This window comes from Gorilla gorilla, chromosome 10 (assembly GCF_029281585.2).
Source record: "Gorilla gorilla gorilla isolate KB3781 chromosome 10, NHGRI_mGorGor1-v2.1_pri, whole genome shotgun sequence".
NCBI classification, from domain to species: Eukaryota; Metazoa; Chordata; class Mammalia; order Primates; family Hominidae; genus Gorilla; species Gorilla gorilla.
The window spans coordinates 26,487,518-26,504,859 of record NC_073234.2 but is presented as its reverse complement, the minus strand read 5'-3'; the positions used below and the strand labels follow the sequence as shown (position 1 = coordinate 26,504,859).

Here is a 17,342-nt window from a genome sequence, read left to right as displayed (position 1 = left end):
AGGAAATCTTGACCAGTGATATCAGGCTTGCCTTTAAAAAAATTCAGACATGATAAATTTACTACCAATCATTTTTTCATCAACAATAATATATTTATATTTTCCCATGGACACCTACATTAAACTTATAGACTCTTTTTATTTTTCAACTTTTTTTCTTTGAGTCCTTTTAAGAGTTGTTAAACAATCCTGAAATTTCCCTTACTGTATGCTCTTAACTAATTATAATTTTTCAAAGTCATCTGACACAATGATTGATTAAAGGAAGTATCTCCAGTATAATTACAGTTACTTATAACAAGAGTATTTGAAATTTGAAGAAAAAAGGTTAGACAATTTATAATGAAATATAAATAAATATGTATAATATATAAGGCATTATTAATAAGTGTATATAAAATAGTCATAGAATGAAAAAGATTAATGTAATTCATTGAAGTTAAAATACATTCTGAATAAGAATAGAAAAGGACTTGGAAAATATTGTTTAATAATATTTTATATAAATACAAAAATGTATATATTAGCCCAACATTATTTATTTTGGAAAGGATATGACACAATGGGAATTTTCATACACTACTCCTAGAATTATAAATCTGTGCCATCATTTCGGCTGAGTATGGCATTATCTCATTAAGGTGAAGGATCATATCCTAAGATCAAGTATTTACACTCTTATCAGAATACATATACATACACATGCATATCACTGAGTTTCAGTAGCTAAAGTTGAGAAGTCCTCCAAATGTCTCAGTCCTCCAAATGGATAAAGAAATTGTGGCATACTTATACAATGGAATACTATACAGTGATCAAAATTAACAAGACTGACATGTTTACAACAGAATAATACAACAAAGAAAATGAACAAATTTGAGCTACATAGATAACAATACTCACAGATGTGAGAGGAATTAACAAGATGGAAAAATACATTTACTGTAATCTCATCGACGTAAAGTTTGAAAAACTTTATTTTTAATACATTGTCATTCATTACATTGGTGATAAAACCCTACAGTGAAACATATGGGTGATCATCATATGAGTGATCATCATAACAATTTGGGATAGTCAGAAGGGAGGAAAATATCAACAAGAAGACATATATCGGGAGTATCTGGATTGCTAGCAAATTCTATTTTCTTCCTTTTTTTTTTTTTTTTTTTACTCTTTCATTTGGATCTTATCTGTGCGAAGTATCTTTGACTGTGTTGGTCACTGTCGAATCAAATATCTAAATAAAGTGAATCTGGAACATCCTAGTGTCCACATCAAAAGCACTCAATAAAGTTGGATGGCGGAGTGGTAGTGGTGGTACAGCAACAGGGTAGCCTAGTTAGGTTGCACAAGCCCATCTAAACACGTGTGATTATATGATTAGAACCAGGAAACTGGTTACTAGAAAAAGTAATTTAGTGAACTGTAGAAAGAAAATACTACATATTGAAGCACCTCACAATGACTTAACACCAATTTTATTTGAGGAATTTCTTTAGGTGTTAAAATACAATAAACAGCCACAGTAACAGTAATACCACTAACATTCTTGAGCATTTATTGTGTGCTTAGAAATTTGTGTATGAATTCATTTAATATAGTCCCATGGCTTAACACGAGATTTTGTTCATTTTTTTTATATTTTATTTATTTATTTTTATTTTACTTTAAGTTCTAGGGTACATGTGCACAATGTGCAGGTTTGTTACATATGGATACATGTGCCTTGTTGGTGTGCTGCACCCATTAACTCGTCATTTACATTAGGTATATCTCCTAATGCTATCCCTCCCTCCTCCCCCCACCCCACAACAGGCCCCAGTGTGTGATGTTCCCCACCCTGTATCCAAGTGTTCTCGTTGTTCAGTTCCCACCTATGAGTGAGAACACGTGGAGTTTGGTTTTCTGTCCTTGCGATAGTTTGCTCAGAATGATGGTTTCCAGCTTCATCTACGTCCCTACAAGGGACATGAACTTATCATTTTTTATGGCTGCATAGTATTCCATGGTGTATATGTGCCACATTTTCTTTATCCAGTCTATCATTGATGGGCATTTGGGTTGGTTCCAAGTCTTTGCTGTTGTGAATAGTGCTGCAATAAACATATGTGTGCATGTGTCTTTATAGCAGCATGATTTATAATCCTTCGGGTATATACCCAGTAATGGGATGGCTGGGTCAAATGGCATTTCTAGTTCTATATCCCTGAGGAATCGCCACACTGTCTTCCACAATGTTTGAACTAGTTTACAGTCTCACCAGTAGTGTAAATTGTTCCTATTTCTCCACATCCTCTCCAGCACCTGTTGTTTCCTGACTTTTTAATGATTGCCATTCTAACTGGTGTGAGATAGTATCTCATTGTGGTTTTGATTTGCATTTCTCTGATGGCCAGCGATGATGAGCATTTTTTCGTGTGTGTTTTGGCTGCATAAATGTCTTTTTTTGAGAAGTGTCTGTTCATATCCTTCACCCACTTGTTGATGGGGTTGTTTGATTTTTTTCTTGTAAATTTGTTTAAGTTCTTTGTAGATTCTGGGTATTAGCCCTTTGTCAGATGGGTAGATTGTAAAAATTTTCTCCTTCTGTAGGTTGCCTGTTCACTGTGATGGTAGTTTCTTTTGCTGTGCAGAAGCTCTTTATTTTAATTAGATCCCATTTGTCAGTTTTGTCTTTTGTTGCCATTGCTTTTGGTGTTTTAGCCATGAAGTCCTTGCCCATGCCTGTGTCCTGAATGGTATTGCCTAGGTTTACTTCTAGGGTTTTTATGGTTTTAGGTCCAACATTTAAGTCTTTAATCCATCCTGAATTAATTTTTGTATAAGGTGTAAGGAATGGATCCAGTTTCAGCTTTCTACATATGGCTAGCCAGTTTTCCCAGCACCATTTATTAAATAGGGAATCCTTTCCCCATTTCTTGTTTTTGTCAGGTTTGTCAAAGATCAGATGGTTGTAGATGTGTCATATTATTTGTGAGGGCTCTGTTCTGTTCCATTGGTCTATATCTCTGTTTTGGTACCAGCACCATGCTGTTTTGGTTACTATAGCCTTGTAGTGTAGTTTGAAGTCAGGTAGCGTGATGCCTCCACCTTTGTTCTTTTGGCTTAGGATTGTCTTGGCAATGCAGGCTCTTTTTTGGTTCCATATGAATTTTAAAGTAGTTTTTTTCCAATTCTGTGAAGAAAGTCATTGTTAGCTTGATGGGGATGGCATTGAATCTATAAATTACCTTGGGCAGTATGGCCATTTTCATGATATTGATTCTTCCTATCCATGAGCATGGAATGTTCTTCCATTTGTTTGTATCCTCTTTTATTTCATTGAGCAGTGGTTTGTAGTTCTCCTTGAAGATTTCCTTCACATCCCTTGTAAGTTGGATTCTTAGGTATTTTATTCTCTTTGAAGCAATTGTGAATGGGAGTTCACTCATGATTTGGCTCTCTGTTTGTCTGTTATTGGTGTATAGGAATGCTTGTGATTTTTGCACATGGATTTTGTAACCTGAGACTTTGCTGAAGTTGCTTATCAGCTTAAGGAGATTTTGGGCAGAGAAGATTAGGTTTTCTAAATATACAATGGCAAATTCTATTTTCTTACCAAGGTATGGTAACATCAATTTTAACCTTATAATTTTTTATCTTACTGTTTATTAGTTGTTATTACTCTGTATATGTATGTTTTGCTCCACAATAAAAAATGTTAAAAAAGCAGAAACCTAAAGTACATTTCTAAGTATAAAATTAGGGTGATGCAGCATATTCTTATAGATATCATTGTAATTAGAGTTTTTGCTGAATAAAGAATAGAGGATTATGGTACTAAGAAATCCAAGTTAAAATTTAAAACTTTTCTATTTTTATTTTGAGACAGGGTCTGACTCTGTTGTCCAGGCTGGAGTGCACAAGAACAATCTTGCTTGGCTCAATGCAGCCTCTGTCACCTTGGCTCAAGTGATTCTCCCATCTTAGCCTCCAGAGTAGCTAGGACAACAGGCGTGCACCACCACACCCTGCTAATTTTTTCTATTTTTTTGTAGAGACATGGTTTTGCCATGTTGCCCAGGCAGGTCTTGAACTCCTGTGCTTAGGCAATCCACCTGCCTCAGCCTCCCAAATGATGGGATTACAGGTGTGAGCCACCACACCTGGCCCAAAACATTACTTAAATTAATTCACACAAAAGAAGAGATAGGCAAGAATTGTTAATCCACCTTCTTAGTGCTAATATGAATTTGAAACATCAAAATTTGAATATCTATGATTGATAGACACCTTTTTTCTTATTTCCAATTTAATTATTTATGATACACATTTGAAAGTGTAAGAAATTCAGGAATTTACAATAAATTATAGTACAATGGATATTAAATATATTAAATTAAATGTATTAAAAATGTGTCTCTAAATGAAATATTTGTATTCGTATTGTTAGCATTCTAATTTCACTATACTATTCCTGTGTACAGCGGTGTGTTGGGTAAAATTTTTTGTTACTATAAATTTTTTGGCTGTCCATTAGAGAAAAAAATCATAGAAAGGCAAATTTTTTAAGGTGTAAAAAATAATTTAGCCTGATCTTTGAGTATGTTTGTGCACATATAATGCTACTTTCACTGCTGTAGTAAAATAATCCAGATTTAGTCACCATAGCTAAGAATGAGAAAAAGCATTTGTGATAGTTTGCTGAGAATGCCGTCATTTTTTGATAAAGTTTTAAGTACTGTTTTACTATTTGATCTTTTAAAGATTGTTAAAAACTAAGAAGTGTTGATTTCTGCTAATAAAAACAGCTTAAAATTTAAATCATGGAATAGAATGGTGGAGCTGTGGTGGAGATACTTTGTCTTATTAATTGAAATGACATTTTGAGATCCAGTGCTGCTCACTGAATTTCCCTGTGAGGAGAGTTTGTGGTGATGACCACACAACAGACAAGCTACTATCCAAAAAAACTCCTCACATCAAATCAATTTCCAGTTTCTTCCAAGTTGCAGGAGGATGCCTAGACCTTGGTTTTATTCTCTTCCTTGACCAAAGTATTACAAAAGGAAGAAAATCATTACCATTTTCATGTCAGGAGAGTGGATGGAGATGGACTTAGCCTGTTTTCGGTGTTCCATCTCTTGCCCTGTATAAGGGTTAGTTGACTGTTTATGATACATTCCGGTGTTTCCCATTTTTGTTTTGGTTCATTTCTAAGTGTGCATTATAATTTTAATATTAAAGTTTTTGATTAGGAGAAATGTCTCATAGAAATTATTATTACTCATCTGATTATATACTGAAGGGAAAAATCAATTAGTTGTATATACATTCTTATACAACTCTAAGATAGTTGAAATAGGAACTTTCTTATTTAGTTGCATCATGAGGAAATTTGAGATGATGTTATCTGCCAAGCGCAGATCTCTCCAAAGGATTTCTTCTAGCCTTAATTATCCACCTCACAGGACAAACCTTTGCCATTCCCCATCTATTTTTTCTTTCGGCTCCTTAATTCCTGACACAACAAAGTTGTACATATTTCCCACACTCTTGGTTTAGCAGAGTTCTTTTATCAGTTATGTTTTTCTGCAAGAGAAAACCCTCTAAAACATTAGACATATATATCTCACATCTTTGGATTTCATTTGTGTGTGTGTGTGTGTTTTCTGTTTTTTGAGATGGAGTCTCACTCTGTTGCCCAGGCTGGAGTGCAGTGGCACTATCTTGGCTCACTGCAACCTCCACCTCCAGGGTTCAAGCGATTCTCCTGCCTCACCCTTCTGAGTAGATGGGACTACAGGCACACTCCACCGAGCCCACCTAATTTTTGTATTTTTAGTAGAGACAGGGTTTCACCATGTTGGCCAGGATGGTCTCAATCTCTTGACCTCGTGATCTGCCCTCCTCAGCCTCCTCCACACCTGGCCTGGATTTCATTTTTCTAAGCTGGGTTTGATGGATGGCTCTGGTGATTTGAGATGGGCCAAATTCAGCATCTTGGAGATAGAGTTTGGCCAATTTAGTCTGGATCAGGTGGGGGGCAATCTGACTTCGTTAGTTTCTCATTCTCCTTCTGGGAACAGTGTACTTGCGAGGCGATATTCTCATGGTAAATGGAAAGAGGAAGAATCCCCAGCATGGAAGCCATCTCAAATCTCTATGCAAAGTGTAGTAATTTTCTGTTTATCAAAGTAAGTTAAATGATTGAACTCCAAGTTCAGGGGAAAGGTAGTCAGTCTTCCTGTGATAGGAGGATACTGCAAGATTATATACCAAAGGGTCGGTTACTCAGGAATTCTTATAAAATGGCTAAATATTTTATATAATAATAAATATTTAAACATTAGACTTGAGAGAAACTTTACCAAAGGCCTAAGAATTAGAGATATGTTTGATAAATAAATATTATTCATGGGCTGAAAACTCTTGAGTGGGAAAATAGGGCTAATTTCATCCGGACAACTTCTTGGAAACTCACTTTTTATTTTGGAAATTATGAGAAAATAATTTGTTCCATTCATAAGTGGTGTGCACATGCATGTATTTGTGTTCATATTTATGAGCTTGTGAATAATGAAGTTATACAAAAGTATTAGCAGCAACCAAATCTTATGGAGTATTGGCCTGCCTGTGGTTCTCAAGAAAATCTTAGATGCTTTTGATAAAAGCAGTTTGGATTCTGTGTATATAAATCTGGCATTTTAAAAAGTCCATATTGGTAATGATCTTAGTTGTGACCAAGCTCCCTTTAAGACTTTAGACATTTGCTATATGATCTATGTATTGGGTTATAAAACTTCCCAAACAACTGAAGTTGCTAAAGACAAATGATGAAGAGGTTACACAAAGAAAAATTGCAAACTGAAAGAGAGTACGTTCTTATTTGTGTACTAGCAAATCAGGATTCAGGTTTCCGGTCAATTTCACTATGAATAATTCCAGCCTGTAACAAGAACAAACAGTGAATGAATGAGTTAATTTGAGTTGTTTGAAAATAAGAATGTTTTCCATAAAGAGATCATTGAACTCATCAGTTAACATGCCATGGTGATTTCTGGCTTGACACTGGTCACAACATTTAAAAGTAAAAAGAATGACCCAGCAGATTTACAAATCAGGTGCATATAGAATTTAAGGTCAGGATATTCAAGCAATCACAACCAGTGATATTTCATTGAGAGGTGAAGCCAGCTGGACTTCCTGGGTGGAGTGGAGATTTGGAGAACTATTCTGAAGCTAGCAAGGGGATTGTAAAATGCACCAATCAGTGCTCTGTAAAAGGCACCAATCAGCACTCTTTAGGTAGCATGGGGATTATAAAATGCACCAATCAGCACTCTTTAGTTAGCATGGGAATTATAAAATGCACCAATCAACACTCTGTAAAAATGCACCAATCAGCACTCTAGCTAGCCAGAGGATTGTAAAATGCACCAATCAGCTCTCTGTAAAAGGCACCAATCAGCGCTTTGTAAAATGCACCAATCAGTGCTCCGTAAAACGCACCAATCATCGGGATCCTAAAAGTAGCCAATCACAGGGAGGATTGAAAAAAGGGCACTCTGATAGGACAAAAATGGAACATGGGAGGGGACAAATAAGGGAATAAAAGCTGGCCATTCCAGCCCAGGGCACAACCCACTCAGGTCCCCTTCCACCCTGTGGAAGCTTTGTCCTTTTGCTCTTAACAATAAACCTTGCTACCACTCAGTCTTTGGGTCCACGCCGTCTTTAAGAGCTGAAACCTTGCTACTGCTCAGCCCTGGGTCCATGCCATCTTTAAGAGCTGTAACATCACTGCAAAGGTCCGTGCCTCCATTCTTGAAGTCAGCGACCACGAACCCACCTGCAGGAACCAACTCCGGATACAACACCAGCATTTTAAAAATTTCTTTTTGTCTGTTCAGACATGATAACTTTTCTGCCCATCATATTTTCCATTCTAGTAGTGGTTACATTTGTTATTGGAAATTTTGCTAATGGCTTCATAGCGTTGGTAAATTCCACAGAGTGGGTGAAGAGACAAAAGATCTCCTTTGCTGACCAAATTGTCACTGCTCTGGCGGTCTCCAGAGTTGGTTTGCTCTGGGTGTTATTATTAAATTGGTATTCAACTGTGTTGAATCCAGCTTTTTATAGTGTAGAATTAAGAACTACTGCTTATAATATCTGGGCAGTAACCGGCCATTTCAGCAACTGGCTTGCTACTAGCCTCAGCATATTTTATTTGCTCAAGATTGCCAATTTCTCCAACCTTATTTTTCTTCGCTTAAAGAGGAGAGTTAAGAGTGTCATTCTGGTGATGCTGTTGGGGCCTTTGCTGTTTTTGGCTTGTCATCTTTTTGTGGTAAACATGAATCAGATTGTATGGACAAAAGAATATGAAGGAAACATGACTTGGAAGATCAAATTGAGGCGTGCAATGTACCTTTCAGATACGACTGTAACCATGCTAGCAAACTTAGTACCCTTTACTGTAACCCTGATATCTTTTCTGCTGTTAGTCTGTTCTCTGTGTAAACATCTCAAGGAGATGCACCTCCATGGCAAAGGATCTCAAGATCCCAGTACCAAGGTCCACATAAAAGCTTTGCAAACTGTGATCTCCTTCCTCTTGTTATGTGCCATTTACTTCGTGTCTGTAATAATATCAGTTTGGAGTTTTAAGAATCTGGAAAACAAACCTGTCTTCATGTTCTGCCAAGCTATTGGATTCAGCTGTTCTTCAGCCCACCCGTTCATCGTGATTTGGGGAAACAAGAAGCTAAAGCAGACTTTTCTTTCAGTTTTGTGGCAAATGAGGTACTGGGTGAAAGGAGAGAAGCCTTCGTCTCCATAGATTCAGAAGAGGGGCATTGTGTGTCTTCTAGCAGAAAACAAACTGGTGCTGTATGAAACATTTGTATTTCTTACTGTGCTTTCTGTAATGTATGTGTATGAATAATTTCCAAACATATACCTAGATAAATCTTTAACCTAGTCTAAAAAATGTATGTGTGTGTGTGAAAAACTTAAGAACATTGACAATAACATACTCTTTTTTGTTTCTTCATATGAACTGCCAGATTATACAAAATATGACAAAAATTCCTCAGAATTATGAAGCCATGTGTATTTCATTCATGTATTTTATCTTTCATTTGTAGAATTTACAATGTCTATTTATAATTGTTAAGAACTAACAGCTTATCTCAGGAAAGATATTGCTGTTTTCTATTGTTATTTGAACCACACAAATATACCACAGTGTGCTTAGAATTCATTGTTTGAACCTCTATCTTATTGGATGGTAAGGTCATTCAATTCTAAACCAATAATGTGGATGTATCTTTGGGGTTTTATTCCATTATGAATTCCTATTTTATGGTTAGTAAAAAGCAAACAGAATTATTGTTAGAAAACAATGCACACTATAGAATTCGAGTGACAAGTATAGGTAGAATAAATTTCATATATGTCTACCATAAACAGTACTGAAGAATACTAGATTTAAAGCAAGTATGTGAATAGCTTAGAAAAAAATCTCTTTGATAATAAAGGGAGGAAATATCATGATCATGGTCTTGATTGCTATTATCGGTTTCCATACGCAGTTAGAAACGTCATTTCTTCCAGCTTTTGAATTAAAGAAAAGCTGTTTTTGAAGTTGAGATCTGATGTAAATTATTTTAGTATTTTTTTCTAAGGCACTTCTAAGCCCCTGAATTGCTAATTATATCCTCATCTTCCATTTACAAAATTCCTTCTAAACTTCAGATAAGAGAACTCAAATCTTCTCTTTTCCAAAAAAAAAACTATCAATGTAAAAGTAGTATAGAAATTATGGAAAATAATTCAGTGAAACTTTTTGTAAATGTTAGAATAGTATCTATGAAATCTATGTATTAATTATGGGATGTGCCTTACCATTGTAATTTTGTTGTCAGTGATGAAAGTGTTTTGACATATTCATTAACAGGAAGTTCTATTATAAGAAAGAAATGTACAGTCTTGTTCACAGCTAAATTCTATATGACTACATTAATTCTTCGTGTTATGAAGTTTTAACAATGTTATTTAATGTTATTTAAACCTTAAGATAAGTCATCCCCACACCTGATTTATGTAATTTTTAAATCATATATCTTCCTCAGTACAATGTAAGAACTGTAAAGAAAGAGATCATGTCTGTCTTGCTTTCTGTTGACTCCCAGGACCTAGAACCCAGCACCAAGAATAGAAGGCCAGAAATGATACTTTAATGAACAAATAAATGGGTGGCTAAAATGGATAAGTTGATGTGGTAAATCAATGAAAAGGAAACTCATCACAAAATCTGCAGTTGCATGAATTCCCCTGTTCTGGTCTCAGGTTGAGGTTGCAGGCTTATCCAAGCAGAATCCTTCCTCAGAGGAAAAGTTTGGCTATTCCACAATTTTAGGGGAAATATCACACTAGTGATATATATAGTGATATATAGTCACACTATATATATATATAGTGATATATAGTCTTGATGCAGCTGTGTCAGGTGTCTGAATTGGAGACAAGGTAAAACATCAAAATTAGATGGCACCTTGGAAGGCTGAGGCGGGCGGATCACGAGGTCAGGATATCGAGACCATCCCGGCTAATGTGGTGAAACCCCGTCTCCACTAAAAATACAAAAAAATTAGCTGGGAGTGGTGGTGGGCACCTGTATTCCCAGCTACTCGGAAGGCTGTGGCCGGAGAATGGCGTGAACATGGGTGGCAGAACTTGCAGTGAGCCGAGACCGCGCCACTGCATTCCAGCCTGGGCGACAGACAAAAAAAAAAGAAAAAATTAGGTGGCACCTATGACAATACTTTAAAAAGCATATAAAAGACTTTGGTCTATTTGCATAAGTATTTTTTTATTGTGAATTACATATTTGTGTTATGATATTTTCTAGTTGATTATTAGGTAAACAAAATGGCATTTCATTTCAAAAAATTGAGTTAGTAACCAGCTACTTGACCAAAATGTTTTTAATTAATACCTGTTAATAAAAGTGATGACATTTATTTAGAAGTAAAGTTCAAGACAAAAATGGCAGGGACGTGGAAATTGAGACAGGAAGAAATATGAAACAATGCTCTAGTCGCTTTGAATTCTGCTGGATCATCTGGCACAGTGGCCATAGCAGCTTGGACCAGAGCCTGTATCTGCTGTAGAGCCCTCTTTTGTTCTGGGTTCCACTTGAGACCAGTAGCCTTTGGAAACTTTATTAATGAGTCAGAGCAATATTTTCAAACGTGGAATATGGTGGCTCCAAAATCTCAATAGGTCCCCAAAACATTGTATCTCTTTTGTAGTGATAGGAAGTACATAGAGAGAGCAACATGCCATTTACTTTAAAAAAGATTGTTTTGACATGTGCCCTAGGGACACTGCACACCTTAAAACATCACCTATGCTGTAGGTCCCTGAATCTTCTCAAGTTTATTTCTTTTCTTCTGGTATTTTACTTCCATCCAACATTAGGGTATTTTACTATATTTAATAAACTTGCAACTTCCTGATTATTGTACCAACTAATACTTTATTATTATTGTTATTATTTTGAACAGGGTCTCATTCTATCCCTGAGGCTGGAGTTCAGTGGCAGGATCACACCTCATTACAGCCTCAACCTTCTGGGCTCAAGTGATTCTCCCACTTCCGCATTTCTAGCAGCTGGGACTGCAGGGGTACAACACCTTGCCTGGCTAATTTTGGTATTTCCTGTAGGACTAGGATTTCACCATGTTACCCAGGCTGGTCTCAAACTCCTGGGCTGAAGTGATCTGTCTGTGTCGGCCTCCAAAAGTGCTGGGATTACAGTCATGTGCCACAGGGCCCGGTCTGTAATATTACTAATATATTAAATTAGCACGATGTTTTAAAAAATGTAAATTAAACTGAGAACAGAAGTGACATAGCCCTGACATACAACAGTGAAGCAGTGCTATTATTCTTACAATACAAGCCAAATTGTTTTGATTTTCCCGCATAATGGGTGTAGATTAACAAACATTCACCAAATCATGAGCCCCGTAAAAAGTATCAAAAGCTCTGCTCTGCTCAGTGAAGATAGCACATCCTGGAAAGCATTTGTGAGTGTTGATTGAAGTTTATGGTAGTCTGCATTCACTATAACCTGTCTGTCTTTGGTAGAGGCCAGATAGGTTAAGTGAATCGGGTTATAGAAAGGACGACCATCCCCTGTAACTTTCAAGTGTTTTGTCATGACAGTGACCAGTTCCATTCCTTGGGGAATGCAGTTATTATATTTTATACATTGTGTTGCCAATGGAGGAGAATTTCAGAGGCTTCCCCTTGGTCCTGCTATAATAATGTTCCTTACTCTACAGTTCAGGAAGAATGTGATAGTTCTGCCAGCTGCCATACGTATTCATTTCAATTACACATTCAGGAAGAGGTAATAACTACAAACTGGTTAGATCCACCTTGGGATAGACATGAGCCAAAGCTCTGGGCAGCATCTGACCTTCAAGAACTCCCACTGCAGGCTGGATGTGATGGCGCATGCCTGTAGTCCTAGTACTTTGGGAGGCCAAGGTGGGAGGATCCTTTGAGAGCAGGAGTTCCCTTCGCAACATATGGAAACTCTGTCTCTACAAAAAATTTAAAAAATTAGCTGGCGGGGTGGTGCATGCCTATAGTTCCAAATACTTGGGAAGCTGAGGCAGGAGGATTGCTTGAGCCCAGGAGTTCCAGGCTGCAGTGGGCTATGATCCTGCCACTGTACTCCAGCTTGGGTAACAGACGGAGACTGTCTCGGAGGAAGAAAAAAAAAAGAAGTGCAAGTTCTCACTGGTATGTTAAATATCAAGTAAAAAGGGATCAAATCAATAATTAACAATCTTTGGTTCCTGCCTATAGCAAACAGGTAAAATGGAAAGTAGTTATACAAAGGGTATATTAACTGCTAACAAAATTAAACAAAGCCAGTTTTTTTTCATCTCCTTTCATTTTTTTTTTTTTTTTTTTTTTTTGAGACAGGGTGTTGCTCTGTCTCCCCATTGGAGTGCAGTGGTGTGATCTCGACCAATTACAACCTCCGTCTCCTGGGTTCAAATGATTCTCCTGCCACAGCCAACCAAGTACCTAGGATTATAGGCATGCACAACCACAACTGGCAAATTTTTGTATTTTTAGTGGAGACAGGGTTTCACCATGTTGGCCATGCTGTTTTCTAACTCCTGACCTCAGGTGATCCACCTGCCTCGGCCTCCCAAAGTGCTGGAATTACAGGCCTGAGCCACCGTGCCCAGCCTATCATCTGCTTTTTATAGGTAATTATACTGAGGCAGGCGGTAGTTGTAAAATGGAGTCTCACATCGTATCTATATGAAACAGGGAATCTGGTTTCCTGTCTTTGTAGTCTGACTTGAAGATCCCCTCTTAGAAAACATTATAGTGTAAAAACTGAAAAGATATAAAATCCAAGATTGGAGACTGATTTTAATATCTATTCATCTTAAACCATTTAGTAATCAAAAATAAATAGGGAAAAATAAAGCTGGATATTCATACATAGAGAAGTGTAGATTCTTCAATGGAAAACATGTTTTTTAAGTGTCCAAGGAATAGTTATAAAATTTCTGAGTATTTTAATTAAATAACTAAGATTTAAGTGTTAGACTCATGAGAATAACTTAGTCAAAGGCCTAAGCATGAGAGATTAAGTTTGTTAAACATTGAAAATGGGCTGAAAAGCCTGAGTAAGAAAATTAATTGCTTTTTCATTTTAGAAATTATAGGACAACAATTTTTCCCAACCGTCAGGGGTGTATATATGTGCATGTGAAAGTGCTTATGTTAATGAGCTTGTTAATAATAAGTTATACAAAATTATTAGTTGGCAGCAACCAGATTTTAAGGAATATTGGCCTTCTTGGGCTTCCGAAGAAAACCTTGGACGCTTTTGGTAGGAAAAGTTGGGATTCACTCTCCATAAATCTGGCGTTGAAAAAATGAATCAACGGTGGTCATGATTCTAGTTTTGACCAAGCTACATATAACAGTGTAGGCATCTGATGTATGATCTATGTATTAGGTTGGAAAATTTCCCTTACAACTGACATTGCTGAATACAAATTATATAGAGGTTAAACAAGGAAAAAAATTACAAAATGATGAATAAGAATATGACTTGATTTGCATGCTAGCAAATGAGAATTCACCTTTCACATCAACATCAGTATGAAAATTTTCATCTTATAACAAGGACATAGTATTTGAATAGGAGTTAATTTGAGCTGTTTTGGAAATTATCATGTTTTCCATTAAGATAGCCTTGAACTCATTCAATAGCATGCTCCGGTGGTTTCCTGCTTGGCATTAGTCAGAGAACTTAAAAGGAACAGGAGCATTACTGCACAACCAGAAATCAGGTGCACATAGAAATTAAGGTCAGGACCTTAAAGGGAATCTTGCCCATTGATATTAGTCCTGCCCTAAAAAAAAGTCGGACATGGTATGTTTACTACTAATCATTTTTTTTCCATTACATTAATGGTAGAATTTGTATTTTCCCATGGGCACCTACATTACACTCATAGACTATTTTGATATTTCAACCTGTTATTTTCTTTGAATCCTTTTAAGGAGTTGTTAAACAGTGCTGAAATTTGCCTTACAGTATGCTGTTAACTAATCATATTTCTCAAAGTCATTTGACAGAATGTTTGGTTAAAGGAAATATGTCTAGCATAGTTATACCCGTTCATAACAAAAGAGTATTTAAATCTTTAAGAAAAAATATTAGTAAAGCTAATAAAGGAATATGAATAAATAAATATATGAAGTATATAATTCATTATTAATATACATGCGTGAAATCATGGTCATAGAATTTAAAAAGAGTAATAATTTTTGAATTAAGGATACATTCTGAACTATAATAGAAAAAGGCTTCAAAAATGTTAGGTTTATAATGTTTCATATAGATACGAAAGTGTAAAAATTAGTCTGATGTTACTTATTTTGGAAAGCATATGAAGCAATGGGAATTTTCATACATTGCTCCTAGAATTGTAAATCAGAGCAATTACTTTGTCTGAGTATGGCATTATCTGATTAAGTTGATGGATCACATTTGAAGACCCAGTATTTGCACTCTTATCAGAATATATGTGCACACACATGCATATCACTGAGTTTTAATAGCTAAAGTTGAGAAGTCTCTCAAATATCCATCAGTGATAAAATGGACAAGTAAATTATGGCATGCTTGTACAATAGAATACTATACAGCAATCAAAATGAACTGTTGGAGACATGTGCTCGGAGTAGCCAAAAGAAATCCCCACTTGGACAATTTCTCAGCAAGGCACCTTTACGTTGGCAGAAGGGTGCTGCTTGCACCTGTTACAATCACAAGAGAAGAGCATACCTAACAAAGGAGGGAAGGAGTTTTTAATCCTAACACAGTTCCTGTTTCTGTGTGCTTCCCTTATTGGCTGGGGTTGGATTGCACAATCTAAGCTGATCCTGAATGGCTTAGACTTAAACTTTTCCAAATAGGGTAAACGCACATTGTGCAAAAAGAAGGAGGGGTGGGAGGTAGGATTCATTTACAACATTTACAACTTATGGCTGGAAAGTTGAGTCTTTAAAGAGGAATTTAGTTGTCCTAACGGAACCAGCTAGAGTGACATGTTTACAAAGAATATAAATAAAAAGAAAAATGAAGAAATTTGAACTACATAGATATGAGAGGAATTAAGTTTGAAAAAATGATTCAGTATAATTCCATTTATATAAAGTTTACAAAAATGTATTTTTAATAAATTGAAATTTATTACACTGGTGGTGAAATTCTAAGGTGAGACATATGAGTGATTATCCTAACAATTGGGATGGTAGGGATGGAGGAAACAAAAGGGAAATGTTATCAGTAAGATGGCATATATGGAGAGTGTCTGGATTGCTGGTGAAATCTACTTTATGACCATGATGTGGAATCATAACTCTTAATGCTATAATTTTTTTCTTTACTGTACATTAGGCCTCATTACTTTATATACTTTATATATATATATATGTTATGTTTCACAATATTAAATGTTTCACAATAATGAAAATATTTAAAAAGTAGAAACATACACTAAATGAATGAATATAAAATAGGCTGAACAAACATATTCTTATAGACATCATTGTAATTAGAGTTTTTGCTGAATAAAGAATAGAGTATTATGATAGTAATAAATCCAAGATAAAATTTTAAACTTTTTTTTAGATTAATTAGAAAAAGGAAGAGATAAGCAGGAAGACTACCTCCACATTCCTAATGTTATTCTTACTTTGAAACATCAGATTTTTTTTTTTTTTTCCGAGTTAAAGAAGGAAGGAATTTATTGAGCCAAGGGCATCGACGAGACTCCTGTCTCAAGAGCCAAGCTCCCTGAGTGAGCAATTCCTGTCCCTTTTAAGGCCTCACAACTCTAAGGGGGTGCACGTGAGAGGGTCGTGATCGATTGAGCAAGAAGGGGGTACGTGACTGGGGGCTGCATGCACCGGTAATTAGATGGGAACAAAACAGGATAGGGATTTTCACAGTGCTTTTCTTTTTTTTTTTTTTTTTTTTTTTATTATACTTTAAGTTTTAGGGTACATGTGCACATTGTGCAGGTTAGTTACATATGTATACATGTGCCTTGCTGGTGCGCTGCACCCACTAACTCGTCATCTAGCATTAGGTATATCTCCCAATGCTATCCCTCCCCCCTCCCCCCACCCCACAACAGTCCCCAGAGTGTGATATTCCCCTTCCTGTGTCCATGTGATCTCATTGTTCAGTTCCCACCTATGAGTGAGAATATGCGGTGTTTGGTTTTTTGTTCTTGTGATAGTTTACTGAGAATGATGATTTCCAATTTCATCCATGTCCCTACAAAGGACATGAACTCATCATTTTTTATGGCTGCATAGTATTCCATGGTGTATATGTGCCACATTTTCTTAATCCAGTCTTTCAATGTTGGACATTTGGGTTGGTTCCAAGTCTTTGCTATTGTGAATAATGCCTCAATAAACATACATGTGAATGTGTCTTTATAGCAGCATGATTTATATTCCTTTGGGTATATAGCCAGTAATGGGATGGCTGGGTCAAATGGTATTTCTAGTTCTAGATCCTTGAGGAATAGCCACACTGACTTCCACAATGGTTGAACTAGTTTACAGTCCCACCAACAGTGTAAAAGTGTTCCTATTTCTCCACATCCTCTCCAGCACCTGTTGTTTCCTGACTTTTTAGTGATTGCCATTCTAACTGGTGTGAGATGGTATCTCGTTGTGGTTTTGATTTGCATTTCTCTGATTTTGAGCACTTATATTTTACT

General features: G+C 36.2%; 2 protein-coding genes across 6 annotated transcripts in view; both read left to right on the top strand.

Moving 5' to 3' along the window:
• The window catches only part of PRH1 (proline rich protein HaeIII subfamily 1), a 264,900-nt gene that overhangs the window by 15,541 nt on the left and 232,017 nt on the right, over nt 1-17,342 (top strand). The gene's annotated exons all lie outside the window — the stretch shown is intronic.
• LOC101138407 (taste receptor type 2 member 45) lies at nt 417-16,551 on the top strand. The gene has a single exon (XM_055358677.2). It carries the CDS (start codon nt 7,898-7,900, stop codon nt 8,825-8,827), a length of 930 nt encoding a protein of 309 aa, XP_055214652.1. The 5' UTR covers nt 417-7,897; the 3' UTR covers nt 8,828-16,551.